We start from the raw sequence: 20,487 nt of genomic DNA on the forward strand, positions 1-20,487 counted from the left end.
ATGAGGCAACCAGTGTGGCTTCTGGCCAGAACTTGCTGGAAGTTGGACAGGTTCACCTGTTATTTACCATGCCTACAAATCAGCTGGAGAAGTCCCAGACTGGTGGCAAGACAGGGGGGTTTGTAAACTAGAAAGAGGAGAGCTGCTGAGGGTGGACCAGCCCCCAGGGGTTCGGCAGAGCCTCAGTTCCACGGAGCTTACAGAATGAAGTTAATCCCTCCTTTCTCCAGGGAAATAAGTTACAGAGACACGGGGTGGGGGGGGGGTTATGGGCCAATGGAGAGGAAGATTAGAGAGAATGTCCTTAATAAACTCCCCAATGGGAAGCAGTTTTACTTTCCCTCTGTCTCTCAGGGCACTAGACCAACCACTCACTGGGAAAACAAGTGTTGGTGCCAGGGCCTTCTGTGGACTCCCAGACCGCTTTCTCACAGACAGGTACTCGAATCCTTCCGTTTGCAGCTCGGGGGTCATTCTGTTACGTGCTCTGGGGGTTGGGGACTGTCTTAATCGGATCAGGTGACTGTGATTCTCAAGTCATTGGGCCAGGATGTACCCACCTGGCTGGCTCAATTTCTCCTCTCTGGCAGCTGGCTGTTCTCAGCCATGTTACTTTCCCTCTCAACTTAATTTATTAGAGCTATTTTGAGAAAGTTGCTGGGCAGGGGAGCCTGCGAAAAAGGAAAGTCAGCAAGGGCATATGCGGGGCTATGCTCTTCCAGCTTGCCCCGCCTCCACTGGTCTCTCCCTTGTCCCAGACCCTTCCCTCTGTCCTGGCAATCCTGTTCCTTCTCAGCTAGCCCACCTGTTGGGGAGGAAGCAGATTAACTAATGGTTGAGGAAATGCATGTACTGCTTGAGAAATAGAAAAAGCACACCTTAAACCTCACTGGAGGACCTTATATGATCCTGGAGCCAGAGCCCATCAGAACTGGAGGAAACCACCGACAGCTGAGCCCCGCCATGTTGGCCCCACTCACGGGAGAACTGCCCAATGCCCTCCCGGGGAAAGGTGAATTTTATGGGCAGGTGGCCATGATTTGAACCACGGGAACTGATGCCCTGCCTACTGCTGACTGGACAGGAAAGGGCAGATGTGCCAAGAGGCACGTTTCTAGGCCAGCTTAGCCCAGTGAGCTCCCCTGGTGCTAGAACGTGGATAACAATGACAGTGAGCACCTGGAATCACCGCATTTTCTCTCTCTGGAGTTTCAGCCCAAGACCTACAGAGAGAGGGGGTGGGGAACGAAAATAGAAAGACAAGCAGGAGAGCAGCAGTGGTTGGGGAGGCTGACAGCCGGGAGAGGCTCAGTGGGCTCCTGCTGCTCAACGGTGAGGAGGGGGTGGGTGTCGGGCCCTCAACCACCCTTTTGTTCTCACGCTGGGTACCTGCCTCAGGCTCCTGGAGGTCCGCCTCCTGCATTTCCATGCCAGAGCTGCCTTTGTGCGATAACCTCTGTGGGTCTTTCTTTTTTCCAACCCAAAGGAGCTAATAAAGAATTCACATGACCTGGTTTGCTGATGAGGGAGTTGAGGCTAGGAGGTAGGAAGACATGGGTTGCCCACGCCCCCCCCCCCAACAAATCCAGGCTCCTTTTCGAGAAAGTCTACCCTCAGAGGGTGGGGTTTCAGGCACAGGGGTTGGGGGGCGGGGTGACACGGGCGGCCGGTGGGAAAGCAGTGGCAGAGGCAGGGAAGGGAGACGAGCGTTGGTTTCCAGTTAGAGGGGCAGGAGGGGGAAGGAGTGAGTTTCAATTGTTCAGACTTTTGTCTTGTCGTTGTAACTAAAAACCAGTTTGTAAAGAGCTGAGTTCTAAAGTTGCCCCATGGGTCCTGTCCTCTCAGTGGCCACTCCTCAGGAGGTTTCTGGGAATAGAGAGGGTATCTCTGCTCCTCTTGGCTACCTTGCAAACCTGACCAGCCTTCCCTAGGCTGCGCCCACAGGAGAAGCGGCTTAGGAAAGGAGCTGAGTGAGTAGAAATCTGCCCCCAGATGCAAACCCATTTACCTGTCATGTGCTCTAAAGGCCACTTCAGGCTGATGTCTAAAACTCCATCGAGACTTTGTTGCCCAATACCCCAACATCTACCAGAAAGAGCTTATGGAGGGGCTCTCTTTAACCCATGAGAACTGCTGATGGGATAGACCTTATTTGGAGAAACTGTGGACCTAAGGAAGGAGTCATCAGGGCCAGGCTTTGAACTGGATGGAAGAACACTTAACCGAGCTTTCTAGCTCACACTCTCTCCTCCCAGGCCCATGGACCCAGTACGGATCGCAGTTGTGGGGGCAGGCGTGGTGGGGCTCTCTACCGCCCTGTGCGTTTCCAAGCTGGTCCCGGGATGCTCCATTACAGTCCTGTCAGACAAGTTCTCTCCTGATACCACGAGCGATGTGGCAGCCGGCATGCTTATCCCTCATGTCGATGCAGGTAAGAGAGGGATTTTAGCTCCTCTGTCAGATATGATAGACGTTAGGAGGCTCTGAGTGGAATTCTGTAGACTAGGACCACTGGATGTGCATGTCCCTATAATGCTCAATTTTAACATCTTATTGGTTCCTCTGTTAGGAATGCTTGAGTTACACTGCAGGACAAACATAGCCTCCAAGTCTTAGCAGCTTAAAAAACAAAGCTTCGTCTCTGGCTCAGACTGTGTCTACTGAGCATCAACAAGGGCTCTGCTCATCACCTTGGGACCTAAGGGGCTGGGTAGCTGCTGTCTTGGATGTCGTCAGGACCTGTGTCTGGGGGGAGACAGTTTTGAGGGGTGGGCAGGGTCTCACCCTAGCAACGAAAGGCTCTGGACAGGAAGCAACTTTCATCCCTTCTGATGACAGGTCATTGGCCAGCACTAGTCACCTGCCCCCACCTCTCTGAAGGTGGCCAGAAAGTCCAATTCTCTAAGGCTCCCAGAAAGGAGCCAGCCAGAAGTATTTGGAGAAGAGCACTCATGACTACCACAGCTGGTAACTCCGAGGCTTATTTGTAATGGGACTAAAACTATCCCCAGTTCTTGTTCCTCTTCCTCGTCTTCAATTTATTTATTTGACAGAGAGACAGCGAGAGAGGGAACACAAGCAAGGGGAGTAGGAGAGGAAGAAGAAGGCCTCCCACTGAGCAGAAAGCCGGAGGCAGGGCTCAATCCCAGGACCCTGGGATCATGACCTGTGCCAAAGGCAGACACTCAAGGGCTGAGCCACCCAACTGCCCCTAAAACTACCTCGCTTCTTAGCCAGTATACAAACAGTCCGTTGTGTGTATTCAGGCCTACAGATGCCTTGATTTTTTTTTTAAACACATTCACATATCCGTTCCATTCTGTGTTCTGCACATGAAACAGAAGAAGGGAAACAGCATTAAATAGAAACCAAAATCATTTTGCAGCCAATGACGCTTATACTCACCATCTCCACTTCCTCATTTCTACCCTCCTTTAATTTTAGCTTTTATTTATTTATTTTTTGTAAAATCAGAGTTACACGTGCATGGGAATACACTCAGGAACCTGGAGTGCTTTGCAGAATGCGAGTTCACACTTTCTGAGCACCTTTCCTGTCACCAGAGTTCTTGTGTCCATTGTCCAGGAGCCCCTTGGCTTGCACCAGGCCTGGGCGAGCGGTCAGAAGGCTGAATGGGAGTCATGGAATCATCGGTAGAGGAGGCTCATCTAAGAGTCCACGCGGGCCGTGGAGGCCTGAGCTCACCCCTTGGCTGGGTGGTTGCGGGCCCCTGGATCAGAGGGCGCTTCTCCCTGGTGCTTCCGGATAAGGACCTCAGTCTTCTCTTTGGGCTTCTTTCAGACCAGTCCCAGCGATACTTCTGTGCTCATAAATGTCAGTTCCATCTAGGAACAACGTCGGCTGCTGGGGGATTAATGAGTTCCTACATGGAAATTGGTTAGAACAGCACCTGGAAGTGCTGTAGCAATGATTGCCATTACTACCACTGCTCCAGCTGCAGTTTTCTTTTACCAGCCCTTGAACGTGACTTAGATCGCCAGGCTGGCCTGCATTGTCCGCCGCTGAATTGCAATCGTCCATTCTCTGGGGATGACTCCTGTAGCATGTGAAGTGCAGCCACTGTTTTGTTGTTAAGGATTGAAATGGGATCAAGGGGATGCGTTTCAATACAGCCCCAGACACCGGCTTGGACTGTTGGGGTATAATTTGTGCAAGGCCTAGTTTAGCTCTTTTTACAGCTTATGATTCCTCTCTTATTTCCAAGCCAGTGGCCCAGGCTGCCACTTTGGAAGACTGTGTTGAGTTCACATGGGCTGTGTTTAAAGACGACAGCACAGATCTACTATTAAAGACATATTTATTGGCACTCTGATAAGAGAATTGTTATAAAACTCTGCTACCTGAGATGGCCGCATTGACCTGGAGACTTTGGGGGAGCAAGATGGCTCCGCAGGCCTTTTCATCTCTACCGTGAACTCTAGGGGCATCTCTCCAAGCAGAGCCTACCCAGTGTCCTCTCTGCCTCAGTTCCCTGGCCTCCCCTGTGGCTCCTGCCGTCGCGGCCCCTCAGGATTATTGTTCCTCAGACCCTAGCCTGACCTTGGATTCTCCCTCATAACCTTCCCTAGGGATCAGATGTCCCAATTCTTCACCCCGTTTGGATTTGTCAGCACCCCCAGATTGTGCTCGCTCTCTATGCCTACACTGGACCCTATTATTTGGGGGCTTGAACCATAACCCTTATTTCTTCTCTGTTTGTATCTGGGTCCAGTCTCTTGTGTTCTGGCAGGGACGATGCCTGGCTGACAGGGAGCACTGATCCATAGGACTCTGCCAGGGAGGTGGTGCCTCGTGTGCTCCCTGCATGCCCTACTGACCTGGGGAATGCTACCCTAAACTATCATGTGGTTCCAGGGAGTGGAGGGGGATGGAGGAATGGCAGCCTAGGATGGAACTGCAGCAAGTCCTTCCTGAGGAGCTCAGCTCCATAATGCTGACCTTGTCTCCTTGCATCAGAGGGTAAGGACCCTGGGCTTCCTATTGATGTGTAGTCTGTTCTCTGTTCTGGTTGCCTTGGGCCCCACAGATTTTTCCCTTATTACCCACCATGTTTTTAGACCCCAGGAAAGAGGTTCTAGGTTCTTTCTTCTATTGTCTCAACTGTGTGGCCATCTGGGTATACCTCCCTCAGCCTGAACTAACTTCTGCTCAGATTGGCTATGGACCTGTCAAGGTCTGGAATATATCTAGGGCCAAAGACCACCTTCCAGATGGCTCCTATGTCAGATTTTGTTCTGATCGGCCACTTCACCCTCTGATGATTAATCTTTACATGAACAGGAGTCAACAGCTGGTGTCAACATTCGATACTCTGGTTGCTAATGGATTCTCGACCCCAATGTGGTGCCTTATCTAAATGTTCCTCCCTGCCTCTGTATTTTCTCCCAGTGTCTAGGAAGGGGCTAGTTGGGAGCATGGTCATCATCACCACTTCCTTTCTGCCCTGCTTTGCTTTCCCCCGTGGTTACAGACGCACCCATTGCCAAGCAGAAGCAGTGGTTTAGAGAGACCTTTGACCACCTCTTTGCAATTGCCAATTCTGCAGAAGCTGAAGATGCTGGTGTTCACCTGGTATCTGGGTAAGAGAGGAAATTTGAAGTTATTTTAGAATTTAGAATGATCTTAGTGGACTTGAGAATTCATCTTGAAATATTGTTGAGCATCTGCTGAGAGGAGGACTGAACTGGATGTGGGAGGATTTTGAAGAACATTCTAGGCGTTACTCCCAAGAACTCAAGAAAGACAAGTTATTAGTACATTAATCATATATCATATATTAGTATATATAGTATTAGACTTCTAAAAAGTAGATTTTTAAAATTTATTTTTAGAGTGAGAGAGGGTGAGTGACTGAGCAGGAGGAGGGACAGAGGCAGAAGAAGAGAGAGGATCCCAAGTAGACTCTGCACTGACCACAGAGCTGAATGCCAGACCCGATCCCATGCCCCTGAGCTGAAGTCAAGAGCTGGTCGCCTAACCAACTGAGCCACCCAGGCCCCTTATAGTATTAGACTTTTAAACAACTGTTACAGTTTCTTGTCACAAATACTACTTTGGGTTTCCTCAGGTATTATGCAGTGATTTTCAAATATGGCTTAAAAAACTTGGGGTGCCTGGGTGGCTCAGTCATTGGGCGTCTTCCTTTGGCTCGGGTCATGATCCCAGAGTCCTGGGATCGAGTCCCACATTGGGCTCCCTGCTCCACGGGGAACCTGCCTCTCACTCTCCCACTCCCTTTGCTGTGTTCTCTCTCTCGCTGTGTCTCTCTCTGTCAAATAAATAAATAAAATCTTAAAAACAAAAACAAAACTTATAGCAAGTAAATACCGAACTTGGGCTATGTGGGGATCATGTGGCTGATGGAAAGCCAACAGGTGTGATATTGGAGAATGAGATGTCCCAAAAAAGGAAATATTGTTGGTAACTAAAGTTATCTTTTAAAGTGGCATTTAGGAGGCATATTTTTGAAATGGTTAGGACATTTTTATTTGATTCTTTCTTTCTTTCTTTCTTTTTTTTTTTTAGAGAGAGAGAGAGTACCTGAACAGTGTTGGGTGGGTTGGGGAGGGGCAGAGAGAGAGTATGAGAGAGAGAATCTTAAGCCGCCTCCACACCCAGCATGGGGCCAGATGCAGGACTTGATCTCATGACCCTGAGATCATGACCTGAGCTGAAACCAAGAGTCGTACACTTAACCGACTGAGCCACCCAGGCGCCCTCTGTTTGATTCTCAATATCTTCAGGATATGCATAATTCAGGAGACATGCATAATTACATGAACAACTTAAAAGAATCCTTTTTGGCATTTCTAGTGTGGATTAGCACCTAGAATATGATAACATCTTGCTATAGCTTCTTAAAAAGAGATCACTAACCATTCTTTCACTTCTAATTTATGTCTTTAATTTATGACATAACACATATGTCCTCTGTGATGTCCTATGTGCTAACACAGTAATACCCCATAGCTTCCTGAAGAGCAGAGGGATGCTTGCTTTTTACTAAGTTCTCAAAACTGCTGCATCTTTTGTGAAGTTTAGAAAAGCCTGCCCTCTCTCCTCTGTGATCAGGCTGTCGCTGACATTCTCTGCCAGTGAACACCCCCCCTTCAGGCCGATTTCTGCCCTTTTCCTCTTCTTGCCCCCCCCCCCACCATCATGACTGGCGTCGACGCCCCTCATTTCCCACAGTCGAAACAAGCAGCAACTTTTACTTCCTTTCGACCTCCTGAAGATGAATTGATACTGTAACTCCAAATCCAGCTGATGAATCGCATAGAAAGATTGTTCTCCTTGATTTATGGCCACAATTTGTTTTTGTCCAAAACCCATGTGACATATTTAACTCACAAACTTTGTCTCTAAGTAATTTTTGAAAACAGTTGCGTCTAAAATGCAAATGTCCTTTCAAGACTGAGATTTTGTCGCCGTCGATGGTATTAAGAAGAATGTACCTCTACCTGGTCTGAAAGAGAGTTATTTATTTCTCTCACATGAGTGATCTTGTTGCACTTGCTTACCAAAAAAAACAAAAAACAAAAAACAACAACAACAAAAAAAACCACCACAAACCAACAACAACAACAACACAGATTTGAATCAGTCAAGTGAAGAGATAAGGGCACAAATGATGTCCAGAGCATCTTTAGCATAAGTGTGTAGCCTCATTCATTATTCATCTATGTATTTCTTCAAAACACTCTATTCAGCATTCACCAGTATAGCACTCTCTTCAGTATTAGTGATAGAATAAGGAGCCATTTAATACACACTGCTTGGCATATAGTAAATGCTCAATAAATGTATGTTGAATGAATTGTTGAGAAAAAAAAAGACACAGTCCTGCCCTCCCATAGCTTATGGTCTGTCCTAAGTCTAACTAATTGCAAATAAGACCCGAGTTACCAAGGAAAGAATGTAGGGTCCTATGGAAGTGTATCACTGGAGAATAAACTTGCTCCGGGAAGTTTGAGAAGCCACCTGGAACACAGTGATGTTTCAACAGAGACCATCTGGATGAGTGTAGGTTAGTCTGGTGACACTGCAGAAGTGAAAGGAGGGGGCAGAGACAGGGTCAGGATCACAAGGGGCGTCATTGCAGGTAGAAGGAAGAGCGTTCACAGAGACCTGAGTCTAGGACAACTGTGGTGTGTTGAAGGAACTGAAAAACCACCAGGGTAATGGGAAGCCATTGAGATTTTACACATTGAAATGTTTATCATGTTTATGTGTGAAAACTATCCCTCCTGTAGCCTGGAAAGAGAGACGGTGGTACAACCCTTTAGGTGTTGACCGTGGGGACAGAGAGTTGATGGATTTGAGAAATGCTGAGAAAGAGAGTTGATGGGACTTGAGATTTGGCAGTTGATGGCATGTGGATGGGGGGGGAGAGAGAAAGTCAACATGGGTCTGGGTCTGGTTGTGGAGCTCAGGAGAGAAGAGAGGGCTGGAGCTGTAGCCCCCTGAGCGTCTGGCGTGTAGATGATGGTGAAGATATGGAAGGGGCCATCTAGCCGAGGGAGAGTGTGCAGAATGAGACAGCAAGAAGGCCCAGCATGGAGCCCTGCAGCAAACAGCGTTCACACCTTCCCTGGGCGCTCTTTAAATGAACTACTTAGAGACGTATGGATTCTGGTGTGTGAATGATCACATCATGAGCTACTATGTACAGCACTCAAGCGATTTTCCTTGCTATTTTAGAGTAGCCATGATTTAAAACCCTTATATCTATTGATGAAAACAACCCAAGACTTGCAAATCCAAACACGTGCCTAGCATCTCTTAGTAGCATTCTTGCCAGCTTGTTAACAACCAGTATCATTCCGGCCTCATCCACCCTGGCTGTGCTGGTGGCCCGACGGTAACTGGGCTCCTCCTGATGACTCAGCATGAGGGGATGACCCACAACTTACCCCATAATGCACACTCAGCCTCCTGTTCACCCATGATGGCTCGCTCCAATTTAGATATTTTGTTCAGAATGGAGGGCAACCTTTAAGCTTCTGATGGATGCTTGCAACTTACATAAAATGTACTACAAGATACCAAAACCTTTCCTCAAAAGTGCATAGTCACAAGTCAATAAAGAAAGTCTGAGAGGAGTTTTTAGAAAAAAAGAGTTAAGTCCAATTTTTAAAACACAGCTTTTTAAACATCTTATCCCCCCCGCCCAGTCATGAACATTTCAAACATAGCTGCTAAATTATCCGAACCCAAGAGAATGGAAGAGTAGGTCTTTTTCTTTTTAGGGGGATAGGAAGTGTGTTTTTTATATATTTATTTTTAAATATTTTATTTATTTATTTGAGAGAGCACAAGCAGGGGAGAGGGGTAGAAGGAGAAACAGACTCCCCGCTGAGCAGGGAGCCCGAAGCAAGACTTGATCCCAGGACCCTGGGAGCATGACCAGAGCCGACTGAACCACCCAGGTGCCCCAGAAAGTGTGTTTTTTAAAATGCTTTAAAAAATGTGGAGGTTCACGGGAAACATATTTCACAAAATTTCAGGAAATTTTTTCCACTTATGTTTTTCAGTTGGCAAATATTTCGGAGCGTTCCTACGGAGGAAGTGCCATTCTGGGCTGATGTGGTTCTGGGGTTTCGAAAGATGACCGAGGCTGAGCTGAAGAAATTCCCCCAGCATGTGTTTGGTCACGCTTTCACGACTCTGAAATGTGAAAGCCCTACTTACCTCCCGTGGTTGGAGAAGAGGTCAGTTGAAATGGCTCCTTGCTGCTTCCTTTATCTGTCCTAGCCATAAATAATTTCGTAGCTTCTCATACAATAGAGAGGAAAAATTCCCTGTTGGGCCCCCAGAGGTCTTCTGCCATGTGTCCTGTTCGCTGCTCACAATGGCCAGGGCTGGGTCGAACGATCTGAAGACGGTGTGTGTGTTGCGAGCAGTAAGGGACACTACGCCGCTAGTAACACATTCATCTTCTTCTACCTCGTGGTGCCGGATTCTTCTTCAGGCTGTATGATTTATTGGTCCCCCGCCCACCAGTAAGTAAAACCCACTCACTGACACAGTATCTGAGATTTCCTCATTTGTAAAATGGAGACATTTGGAGAGTAGCTTCCGGCTATAGAATTAGATGATTTGCTCCAGTTCTTTAGATGGAGAATCTTAAGCTTATTATAAATTGTTTTTGAAATTTTTGTTCTCATTAGTGTTGAAAAAAATCGCTCTCTTTTTCTCTTTGTCATAATTAAGACATCTATACCTAAGGCGTCTTATCTTATCTAGATTAGGTAAATGCTTCCTTACCAAGTTCAGTCCAAAATACCTTGAACTTGCATTTTGGCTTGGTTTTCGGGACTTCTTGATCCCACTTAGTTATGAAATACATCAAGAGTTTCTTTATTTGCAACGCATCAATAAATCTCCCTTTAGTTTAGTCTGGAAATTATAAGTATATCTAGGGTTGTGACACATTGGCCCTTTCAGTCCCCAAATCTGTATATATGGTAGATAAATAGGGACAAGGTGAATTATTTGTAAACGTTGGAAAAATGACTCAAGATAAGCAGTGGCAACGATGATCTGGTCCCAGGTATGATCTATAGGATGACTGATTTCCACATTCATGAATCCCACAATTCTGTGTTCAACATCTATGCCTGAACTCGGCACTGTGTTAGAAGCTGGTCCCCCTCCAAAAAGACTTTTGCACATTAGCTTTAACTCTCATTCATGATTCTTGACTTGATCACTACTATAATGTTTGCCAAGTGATCATTTCATTTCTTAAAATATTTCATTTATTTACTCAAGGCAGGAGGAACTAGAGGGGAAAGAAGGGGGTTGTGGAGAGGGAAGGGGAAAATATCTTTTTTTTTTAAATTTTATTTTTAAATTTTTTATAAACATATAATTATATAATAGCTCCAGGGGTATAGGTCTGTGAATTGCCAGGTTTACACACTTCACAGCACTCACCATAGCACATACCCCCCCCAATGTCCATAACCCAACCACCCTCTCCCAAACCCCCTACCCCCAGCAACCCTCAGTTTGTTTTGTGAGATTAAGAGTCACTTATGGTTTGTCTCCCTCCTGATCCCATCTTGTTTCACTCATTCTTCTCCTACCCCCCATGTTGCATCTCCACTTCCTCATATCAGGGAGATCATATGATAGTTGTCTTTCTCCGCTTGACTTATTTCGCTAAGCATGATACGCTCTAGTTCCATCCACGTTGTCGCAAATGGCAAGATTTCACATCTTTTGATGGCTGCATAGTATTCCATTGTGTATATATACCACATCTTCTTTATCCACTCATCTGTTGATGGACATCTAGGTTCTTTCCGTAGTTTGGCTATTGTAGACATTGCTGCTATAAATATTCAGGTGCATGTGCCCCTTTGGATGACTACGTTAGTATCTTTAGGGTAAATACCCAGTAGTGCAATTGCTTGGTCGTAGGGTAGTTCTATTTTCAACATTTTGAGGAACCTCCAAGCTGTCTTCCAGAGTGGTCGCACCAGCTTGCATTTCCACCAACAGTGTAGGAGGGTTCGGAAGGGGAAAGAATCTTAAGCAGGCTCCCTGGATGCAGGGCTTGATCTCACGACCCATGGGATCATGACCTGAGCTGAATGAAACCAAGAGTCAGAGGCCTAACGGACTGAGCCACCTCAGGTGCCCTGCCAAGTGATAAATTTCCAACTCCTTCCACATTTAGTTTGCTTTCTACTATAAGGAAAACTCCCCTCCCCCATATTTATTCAGTTACTTATTTATGTCAGTATGGGCTCGGGGATTCCTATTTTACTCAATGAATTATAATCTATTACTCTTATTATTTATTTTGATGTTCAAATTGCCCAAGATTTGGCCAGTGAGAGCCCCTTCAAGCAGCTCTTATGTCTTTTTGACATTTCTGCATCTCTCTCTCTCTTTAGCACTTTCTTACTTTCGGGCACAACAGCATTCCACACACTCCAATTTTGAAAAGAAAAATGATTTCTTTTCATGAATATTTCTTTCCATCTTTTCCTTAAAACCAACCTGATGCAATGCTACATTTTAAATGTATATATTCAAAGCAGAAATAAACTGCCTTTACTCTGTCTCCCTTCTACTTCCCTTCGTACCCTGAAGTTTCCTTCTGTTGTGATTTTGGAATGTAGAGAACACACCCAACATCTGACCCTCCTCTACCACATCCAGCCTGGACAAGAACACATACAGGAGCCCATATGGTATGTGTACATATTTAAATGTTCCAAACCAAGCTAACAAACCATTAAATAAAATATCATTTATCCCTTTACTTTAACAACTAATGTGCAACCACCCAAAGGTCAAGTTTACATATAGCCATCTTGGATTCTCAGGAGTGCTGCACAGTAACATGGTGGCAGGGGATACTAGGTGCATGCCATGAGACACCCTAGTCCATATTTTCAAGCTCACTTTGCGCCAATAGCTGTCCTTTGGCTACCTCTTGGGCAAGGGTGCACGAAGTGACATGATCTACCTCTCAGAGGAAGACGATGCAGACCCTGGAAGTAGGGGGAAAATATGGGGACCGTGGGTTCCCAGCTCATGGACTGGTTGTGAAGGAGGGGGGCGCTTGCTGGGTCCATTCCTTGGCCCCACATTCTAATTTCTCATGCATAGCGGGAGAAGATCCAGAGTGGGGTCCTCTAAGCGGCCCAGTGGAAGGGAGGCACAGCTCAGATTAGCCAGGGTAAGTTCTAAGTCCTAGAAAGAGTCTTGAGCTTATGGTAATCACGTGTGTGTGTGTGTGTGTGTGTGTGTGTGTGCATGTCCGTGTAGTTTCTCCTAACATTTCAATGAAGCATTGGATATAAAGTCTAGACAGAAAACCTAAACAGAAATTTTTCCTGGAAGAGAGGGCACATTGCTTTCATTTTGTTTTGAGAGATGAATAGTCAATAAGGCCCTTGGAAGATGAAGAGTTTTGGGGGCAGAGGAAGCATGAGGGTCCAGGCTACCTGAACAGGTGACGTTGCTACGGGAGGGGGCCAGGGCAGGGAAGCCAGCGTCACCCACAGTGTATGTGTCCCTTCTCTGAGGAGTCTTCCTAAGCCTCCCAGTTGGCCTGGGGCTGCCCTGGGCAGTAGGAAGCTTCCCCCTCTGTGGGGGAGGGGCACCCCCAGGCTGACAGTGAGGGAGGGCCAGTCCCCAGCGTGGCCCTCATCCCAGCTGCCCTCCCACTCTGGCTGAGAATAAATGTCTTAGCTCTGGGAGCCACCCCCAACCACTTTCCTACGGAAACAAATATTACCTGAATGATTTGTTCTACCTGCTTCTAAAGTATCACCTTATGGAAAACAGGCCCCTTATTTCCAAAATTACCTTATTTTCAGGACTAATTTCTAACTGTGGGATGAAGACCTGGAGAAATCCTGCTACTTCCTCATTAGCTGGAGGCCTGCTGTCAGCATGTCAGTCTACTTAAAATAACCTGGAGTCAAGTGGTACTTTGTGCCTGTGGGAGCCACCTCCTGGCAGTAGTGCCATTGGCCTGATGACCAGTCAGCTAGGGTTCATGCCTTGGAGCACGCTGCTTCCTGTCTGTTTTTAGGGGATAGAGTCAGGGGGAAGAGGCCTGAGGGGCTGCTCTTTCCCCCGCTAGAGTCCTGGGTAGGTCTTCGTCAGTCCATTTGTTTGAAAGACATGGCCGCCATGATAGTGGGCTGGGACATGGGTGCTTCAGACAGAGAGCACACACACCCTTGTCCCACCACCACCCTTCCATCTTTTCAGCACTGTCTTGTGCCCCTGATACCTTCCTCTTCCTCCTGCTCCCTGCCCACCACCCAAGCGAGGTCTACACAGACAGCACACAGGGCCTCCTCTCTGTGGACATTAGGTGTCTTCTTCTCTTCCCTCAGGGCCTGACATCTGGCAGGAAAGCCAACATGGAAGAGGAAGAGAGCGACATTGTCTCCTCTCCTCCTAAGGGAGGCTTTGTAGGGCTGGGACTCCTCCATGCCCAAGGCAAGCCTATCAGACAAGGATTTCAAGCCAAATGAGAGGCAGAGTGGCATTGTGCTGAGGGAGTGGGACCCATGGGGCTCACTCCGTGGGCTGCATCTGCTCTTCTCCACCGGGGCGAACCCAGCTGGGAAGCCACACAATCTTTGCTTGTTCCTCACACCCAGGGTCTGTTGTGTTGCTTCCTACACCCCTTCCATACAATGTGAGTGTTCAGCCTACAGTGTTCTGACTCAAAAACAGGCTTTTCATTCAGCAAGCCACACAAAAATGTCTCCAACCTCAGCTCTAACCTTCTGAAATAATATAAACTTCTAGGAAAGACCAAAAAAAAAGTTTTTAACCACAATTGAGATCTTTAGCTTTTTTCAAAGAACAGAAGGGATCATCCCCCTCTCAAAAAAAAAAAAAAAAAAAAAAGCGATGCCCAACAATAACCAGAACAAGAAAAAAGAACAAAAACCCCTCAGAGGTTTAATGAGCCATACAGATCATGTTTTATATCCTCAGCCGGTGGAGTCATATTCTGCTGCTTTTCACTTGCCCCGTCCAGGAAATGAATCATAGAGGCAGTAAGTCAACCGAGCCTGTCTCTTTGCCAGACATCCTACCTAAATATATCATCCTGGCTGGATCAGAATCATCCTGCCTGCATCCGGAAAGCTGGATGCCTCATTTCTGTGCTAGGGACCCTGTAACTTCGGTACATTGCTTTCTTTAGAAGCCATGCTTTATACTGTGGCCCTGATAAGGTCCGCACTGACCAGAGCACTGATCATACTAAGCTTCTCTCTGTATTTCCTTTCCACTGGTACAACAATGCCTCATAGTTACTTTCCTTGTCTCCCATCTCCTATAGCTTCTGTTCTCCCATGTGGCCTCACTCACAGCAGTGCTTCAAAAAACAAACAAACAAAAAAAAAACAAAAAACCCCCCAAAACTCATGTGGCTCCCTTAGGAGTTGGACAGAAATATGGATCATACATCAGGAACATGACAGATTGACCCTGTGCAGTGTCATAGCCTTAGGGGTTCCCCCTGGGGCTTCAGTAGCTATCCTAAGGCAGCTCCACGGGTGACCTGTTCCTTGAAACTCCACCCACTGGTCTGACTCGGGGTGCCCAGGGGCTCCCCTTCAGGACCACTCTGCCCATAGAAACCCTGAGCCTCATCCACACAAGGAACCAGAGAACGCTGTACCCCTGAATGGAACTGAGAGACGCTCAATGAACTTGAATACAAGTTCATGGAGTGGTCAGAGCAGGGATGGATATTTTGAGAAGTGGGGAATAGAAAGCAGTTGATTTTATTAGAATATGCATTAGATTTATTAGAATATGCAAATAGGAAATGACTAAGGAATATGGCCATCAGATGAGATCATGTTTCCAGAACAAAATTAGACTTTATATAAAATGAAAGAAATCCCATGTATCATTTTTTTAAAGATTTTATTTATTTATTTGACAGAGAGAAATCACAAGTAGATGGAGAGGCAGGCAGAGAGAGAGAGGGAAGCAGGCTCCCCGCTGAGCAGAGAGTCCGATGCGGGACTCCATCCAAGGACCCTGAGATCATGACCTGAACTGAAGGCAGCGGCTCAACCCACTGAGCCACCCAGGCGCCCCAATCCCATGTATTCTTCACCCAGATTCCCTAACTCTTAAACTTACCATATTTCTTTATCCTTTTATCTCCAAATATATGTCTTTTTTTTTGAACCATTTGAGAGTAAGCTGCAGATGTGATGCCCCATTGCCCCAAATACTGAATATATATTTCTTAAACCAAAGGCCATTCTTTTATATAACTAAGGTCAGAATTAGGGCATTAAATTAACATGGGTACATTTCTGAAATCTATAGACCTAAGTCAGATTTTGCCAATTGTCCCAATAATATACATTATAGCAAAAGAAAATCCAGGATCATATATCATATGTTGCAAAAACAAAAATATATATATGTTTTATATATTTATATCTATGTATATATATGTGTCTGTGTGTATATATGATATATACGTTCATTAGAAGCAAGTGACTAGGTTTAGCCAACATTCAAGGGGAGGGGAATTAGGCTTCAGCCTGGAAGGGTTCAAAGAATTTGTGGATATATTTTGAAAATATCACCATTGACCTTCTGAATACAAATTATTTACCACATGCAAATTATGCATATATATGTAAATGTATATATGTATATTTAAAATCTAAGTATTATAAGCTATTTTAGGTATAACCATACTCAGTGTCAAAGCAGCCTCATCCCTCCTACTAGAGCTCACAGAGCCCTGTCTTCTGTCTTTCCCTGTGTCCCCTTTCCCCCAGGAGGTCTCCACACTGAACCCAACGCCCCCTCCCTATTTCTTTTTTTTTTCTTACTTTTTTTTTTTTTTTTTTTTAGATTTTGTTTATTTGACAGAGAAAGAGAGAGCACAAGTAGGCAGAGTGGCAAGCAGAGGGAGACAGAGAAACAGGCTTCCCACTAAGCAGGGAGCCCAAAGCAGGGCTCAATCCCAAGACCCAGGGATCATGACCTGATCCAAAGGCAGATGCCCAATGGACTGAGACACCCAGGCACCCCACTCCTTATTTATGCTGCCCAGGATTATTCCTCTCTTACATGGCTTAGTCTGTGCTGTGTGATGGGAGTTGGGGTACAGGATGCCTCTAGTCCTATGAGAAGGGAGAGGATGAGGGGACTCCCCTTTGCTTCTGGGATGTGGAGTATGGGCGTGTGTGTGTGTGTGTGTGTGTGTGTGTGTGTGTGTGTAAAGAAGAGCTTCGTGGAACTCCATCCCTCTCAGGGCCACACCTGCTCAATTCCCCTCTTGCTGAACACCCCCCACACACCCCAATTGAATGCATCAGGCTGATATGGTCTTTCAGAGGGCTGACTCTTAGGCTTGGTGAAAATGGGCACTTGGGTTTTAACGTGATGGCCAGGAGACACTGGTCTGGCGCTATTTAGTGAACTCAACTTCTTGAGTTTCCCGTCCCCACATTTCCTCAGGGGAGGTTGGGACAACGCATTCTCCCTATCTAGAATGAGGTCTTGCTCAGTTGCAGGAAACCTTATGGGGCAAGTCACCAAGCTTATACCCCCAACCATGTCATTCAAAACCCTCAGAATAAAATAACTACTACATATGGTTGTACAAGTGCTTGGTCAACCAACATGCAGCTTCCGGTATGGTTTCCTCCTACACCCTGCTGCTCACCGACACATTGCCCATGGGATAACAAGAGTGAATGGGCATCACACGAGGTTGTATTGCAACAGTGCAAGGATGACAGGTCCCTGGCACATTCAGTAAGTTCCCTCCTGGGGTCAAGGCCAGGGAGGTACTCAGCACCCTGCTGTGGGGGAAGAAGGGGGTGCTGGGGGATAAGGGGGTGTTTCCAGTCGCTTTGATGATTTCAGAAGTCTCCAGGGAGAGAGTGGACTTTCATCAGTAGCAACCAGTGGGGGACCCTTGAGAAGGACATTTGCATTTGTTGAATTCATGCATAATCTTTACAAAAACCTGCGGACTTACAACATTCTTATCCGTAGGTGACAGTTGAGGAAACAAGTTCAGTGCAGTCAAGTCCTCAGGCTGGTAAAATTCTTTTATTTCTCTGAATTAGGAGAATAACTCTGAGTTTTAATTAGAAGAGTTGGAACCCAGAGCACAGTGTTAACTAAGTAACATGCGGAATCCACAATCTGTTAAAAGCAAAACCAAGATAATGTTCAAATAATAATCAATGTAAAACATTTTCTGAAGACCAAATGTCATTCTTACAGGCTATTAAACCATTGAATGCGAGTGATAGATGGGTGTAGGGAGCAGGCAAACCCGGATTGCATTTTAGAGTAGCATAGCAGCTATGAGGGTGGATGGGGCTCCATCCCAGGACCCTGAGGTCACAACCCCAGTGGAAACCAGGAGTCCCACACCCAACCTACTGAGCCACCCAGGTGCCCCCAGCCATTTCTTTTTGTTATGGATGTACTTGGTCCAAAATATCATTATCAACAGCAACTGTCAGTCCATCAGCTGCAAATACTTTGCATTTGTCTCGTGCAAACATTCCTGTGGTAGACATAAAATGGGTGGTGTGACTCCTGTTCCAAACATCTCATTACGGAGACCAGAACAATGCAAAGGAACTTGCACGAGTTCACAACACGAGACAACATGTCTCAGGCTTCAAATTTAGGTTCTAAATAGAGGGCATAAAAAGAAAAGGTTAGGGGATTTAAAATATGAATTGATTTAGTGTTTATTGAGCAGCTAGTATGATATAGGAACTTTATAAAACACCAAAAGGTACAAGACATTTCTTTTGTTTTGAATCTTTGAAACAGGTTTCCATTTAGCTTCCAGTTTAGGAATCTCTAGTTTCCAAGGATGCGGGGCAGCTGATGGCTAGAATTTGGATCGCTCGGACCCTGGCCACGGTGGTCTTGTCCATCATTTCCCATGAGGGCTTGCACAGGAAGCCACTGAGTCTCCCCTAACAGTCTCTCTCATTCTTCCCAGGTTAAAAGGAAGTGGGGTCCCGATACTCACCCGACGAATAGGAGACTTGTGGGAACTCCATCCGTCCTTCGACATCGTGATCAACTGCTCAGGCCTTGGAAGCAGACAGCTAGCAGGAGACTCGAAGCTGTTCCCAGTGCGGGGCCAAGTGCTCAGAGTTCAGGCTCCCTGGGTGAAGCATTTCATCCGGGACGGGAATGGGCTGACATATATTTATCCTGGCATAGCCAACGTAATCCTGGGAGGGACGAGGCAGAAAGGAGACTGGAATCTGTCCCCAGATGCAGAAATGAGCAGAGATATTTTTTCCCGTTGTTGTGCTCTTGAGCCGTCCCTCCGTGGAGCCTGCCACATCAGGGAGAAGGTGGGCTTAAGGCCCTTCCGGCCAGGCTTGCGGCTGCAGACAGAGCTCCTCGCCCAGGATGGTAGGAGGCTGCCCGTGGTCCACCACTACGGCCACGGGAGCGGGGGCATCTCCGTGCACTGGGGCACTGCTCTGGAGGCCGCCAGGCTGGTGGGGGAGTGTGTCCGAGCCCTCAGGAGCCCCAAGTCAAAGCTGTAGGTCACATGCAAATGGCCCCGGAGACTATGATCAAAATACGATCTAGGCAGCACAACTGATTCCACTAACTTCTCCATTGCATGAAAGTTTAGTTAGTGGTATCCTTCTTTTCAAAATGGGAAATGATGCAATATGAAGCCCTAGTAGCCTTAGGACTAGTTCTAACCTAATCTAGGACCGATGCATAACTAGGCTAAAGTCCAGTTCTAATGACATAGGGCACAAAACTATTTTTGTTAAAAATACTTGTGGGAGAGTAAGATTTCTTCTAGATCCGGTGTTCAAAGCTCTGTGCTAATTTACACTGATGCTAGAACGATAAGGATTTTGACATCTTTTGGCTAATAAATCCACAGCGAGAGATGATGTATGGAAAACACTTAACTCACTGTTAGTCACAGTTTGCAGGCTGTGCTCAAGGGAGCATTATAATCCCTTTAAATAAAATACACGGTGATCACGCAACACAGGCTTATTACACTTAATAGAAGACAAAGCATGATTCCTCCAAGTACTAATGGCAACCTCTTCCTCCTCTCAGCTGGTCATGGTGGTTAGAAGACAGGGATGGGGCGGTGGGTGGCTTAGTGGGTTAAGCCTCTGCCTTTGGCTCAGGTCATGATCTCAGGGTCCTGGGATCGAGCCCTGCATCAGGCTCTCTGCTCAGCAGGGAGCCTGCTTCCCCCTCTCACTCTGCCTGCCTCTCTGCCTACTTGTGATCTCTCTCTCTGTCAAATAAATAAATAAAATCTTAAAAAAAAAGAAGAAGAAGAAGACAGGGACGAAGTTGCCTATGGACAGAGCGTCAACTCAGTAACTGTCTGGGGTCAGTCCCCAAGGGCCGTACTCTCCATTACCACAAGCACTCGCTTGTAGCGTGATTGACTTTGCCTAAGCGTTTTTGAAGATTGAGTAGCAAGCAGGTGCAGCCAAAGAGCTAATTTGCTGATTAGGAAAGAACAATCATTCCGAATGAAATATATCCAAAGAGTTTTCTGCAAGTTGTTAAAACAAAACAAAACAAAAAAACCTACCGGGAATGAGGGAGAAATGTGTTATGGTAAAAATGAGTTTGGGAATCGCTGAAATAAATTGATCTAACCTGGTTTCCTGACTCAGGTTTGCTCAGAGTTATTCTGTTCTTGTGTATCGTGAATGCTCAGGAGGGTTTTGGCTTTAGAGAAGGGTGAAGAAGATGCCATTCACTGAGGTAAGGACGCTTTGCAGAACTAGCTGTAATTTTAATTTTCGTTTTAGTTTTAATTTTGGCAGGAGATGGCTTGTGTTTACTGATAATAAGTTCTATTTTGGACATCCTGGGGTTGTGGCGGTGTGGGGGAGAGTGTGAGGTTGGAAATGAGGAGTTGGGAAAGAGAAGGCCCCCAGCATAGCTTCATTTTAC

At 46.3% G+C, this 20,487-nt stretch overlaps 1 protein-coding gene across 3 annotated transcripts; it reads left to right on the plus strand.

Moving 5' to 3' along the window:
- Positions 1 to 355: 355 nt before the first annotated feature.
- On the plus strand, positions 356 to 20,199 carry DDO (D-aspartate oxidase). Of its 3 annotated transcripts, XM_004753506.2 has the most exons (5): positions 356 to 438; positions 2,256 to 2,431; positions 5,492 to 5,600; positions 9,555 to 9,731; positions 18,524 to 20,199. In XM_004753506.2, exons 2-5 carry the CDS (start codon positions 2,260 to 2,262, stop codon positions 19,083 to 19,085), a joined length of 1,020 nt encoding a protein of 339 aa, XP_004753563.1. In that variant the 5' UTR covers positions 356 to 438; positions 2,256 to 2,259; the 3' UTR covers positions 19,086 to 20,199. The 3 variants fall into 3 exon arrangements, with proteins under 3 accessions (XP_004753563.1, XP_044936141.1, XP_044936142.1); XM_045080206.1 differs by lacking the exons at positions 2,256 to 2,431; positions 5,492 to 5,600 and having other exon boundaries at positions 365 to 438; XM_045080207.1 differs by lacking the exons at positions 356 to 438; positions 5,492 to 5,600 and having other exon boundaries at positions 2,302 to 2,431.
- The last annotated feature ends 288 nt before the right edge of the window (positions 20,200 to 20,487 follow it).

This window comes from Mustela putorius, unplaced genomic scaffold, assembly GCF_011764305.1.
Source record: "Mustela putorius furo isolate JIRA1106 unplaced genomic scaffold, ASM1176430v1.1 tig00000450_pilon_pilon_pilon, whole genome shotgun sequence".
Taxonomy (NCBI): Eukaryota; Metazoa; Chordata; class Mammalia; order Carnivora; family Mustelidae; genus Mustela; species Mustela putorius.

Excerpts from the sequence above, each read along its gene's own strand:
- DDO (XM_004753506.2), top strand. The coding sequence starts at position 2,260 with ATGGACCCAGTACGGATCGCAGTTGTGGGGGCAGGCGTGGTGGGGCTC. Across the intron at positions 5,601-9,554 it reads GGTGTTCACCTGGTATCTGG|TTGGCAAATATTTCGGAGCG; the intron begins GTAAGAGAGGAA and ends TATGTTTTTCAG. Across the intron at positions 9,732-18,523 it reads CTCCCGTGGTTGGAGAAGAG|GTTAAAAGGAAGTGGGGTCC; the intron begins GTCAGTTGAAAT and ends CATTCTTCCCAG.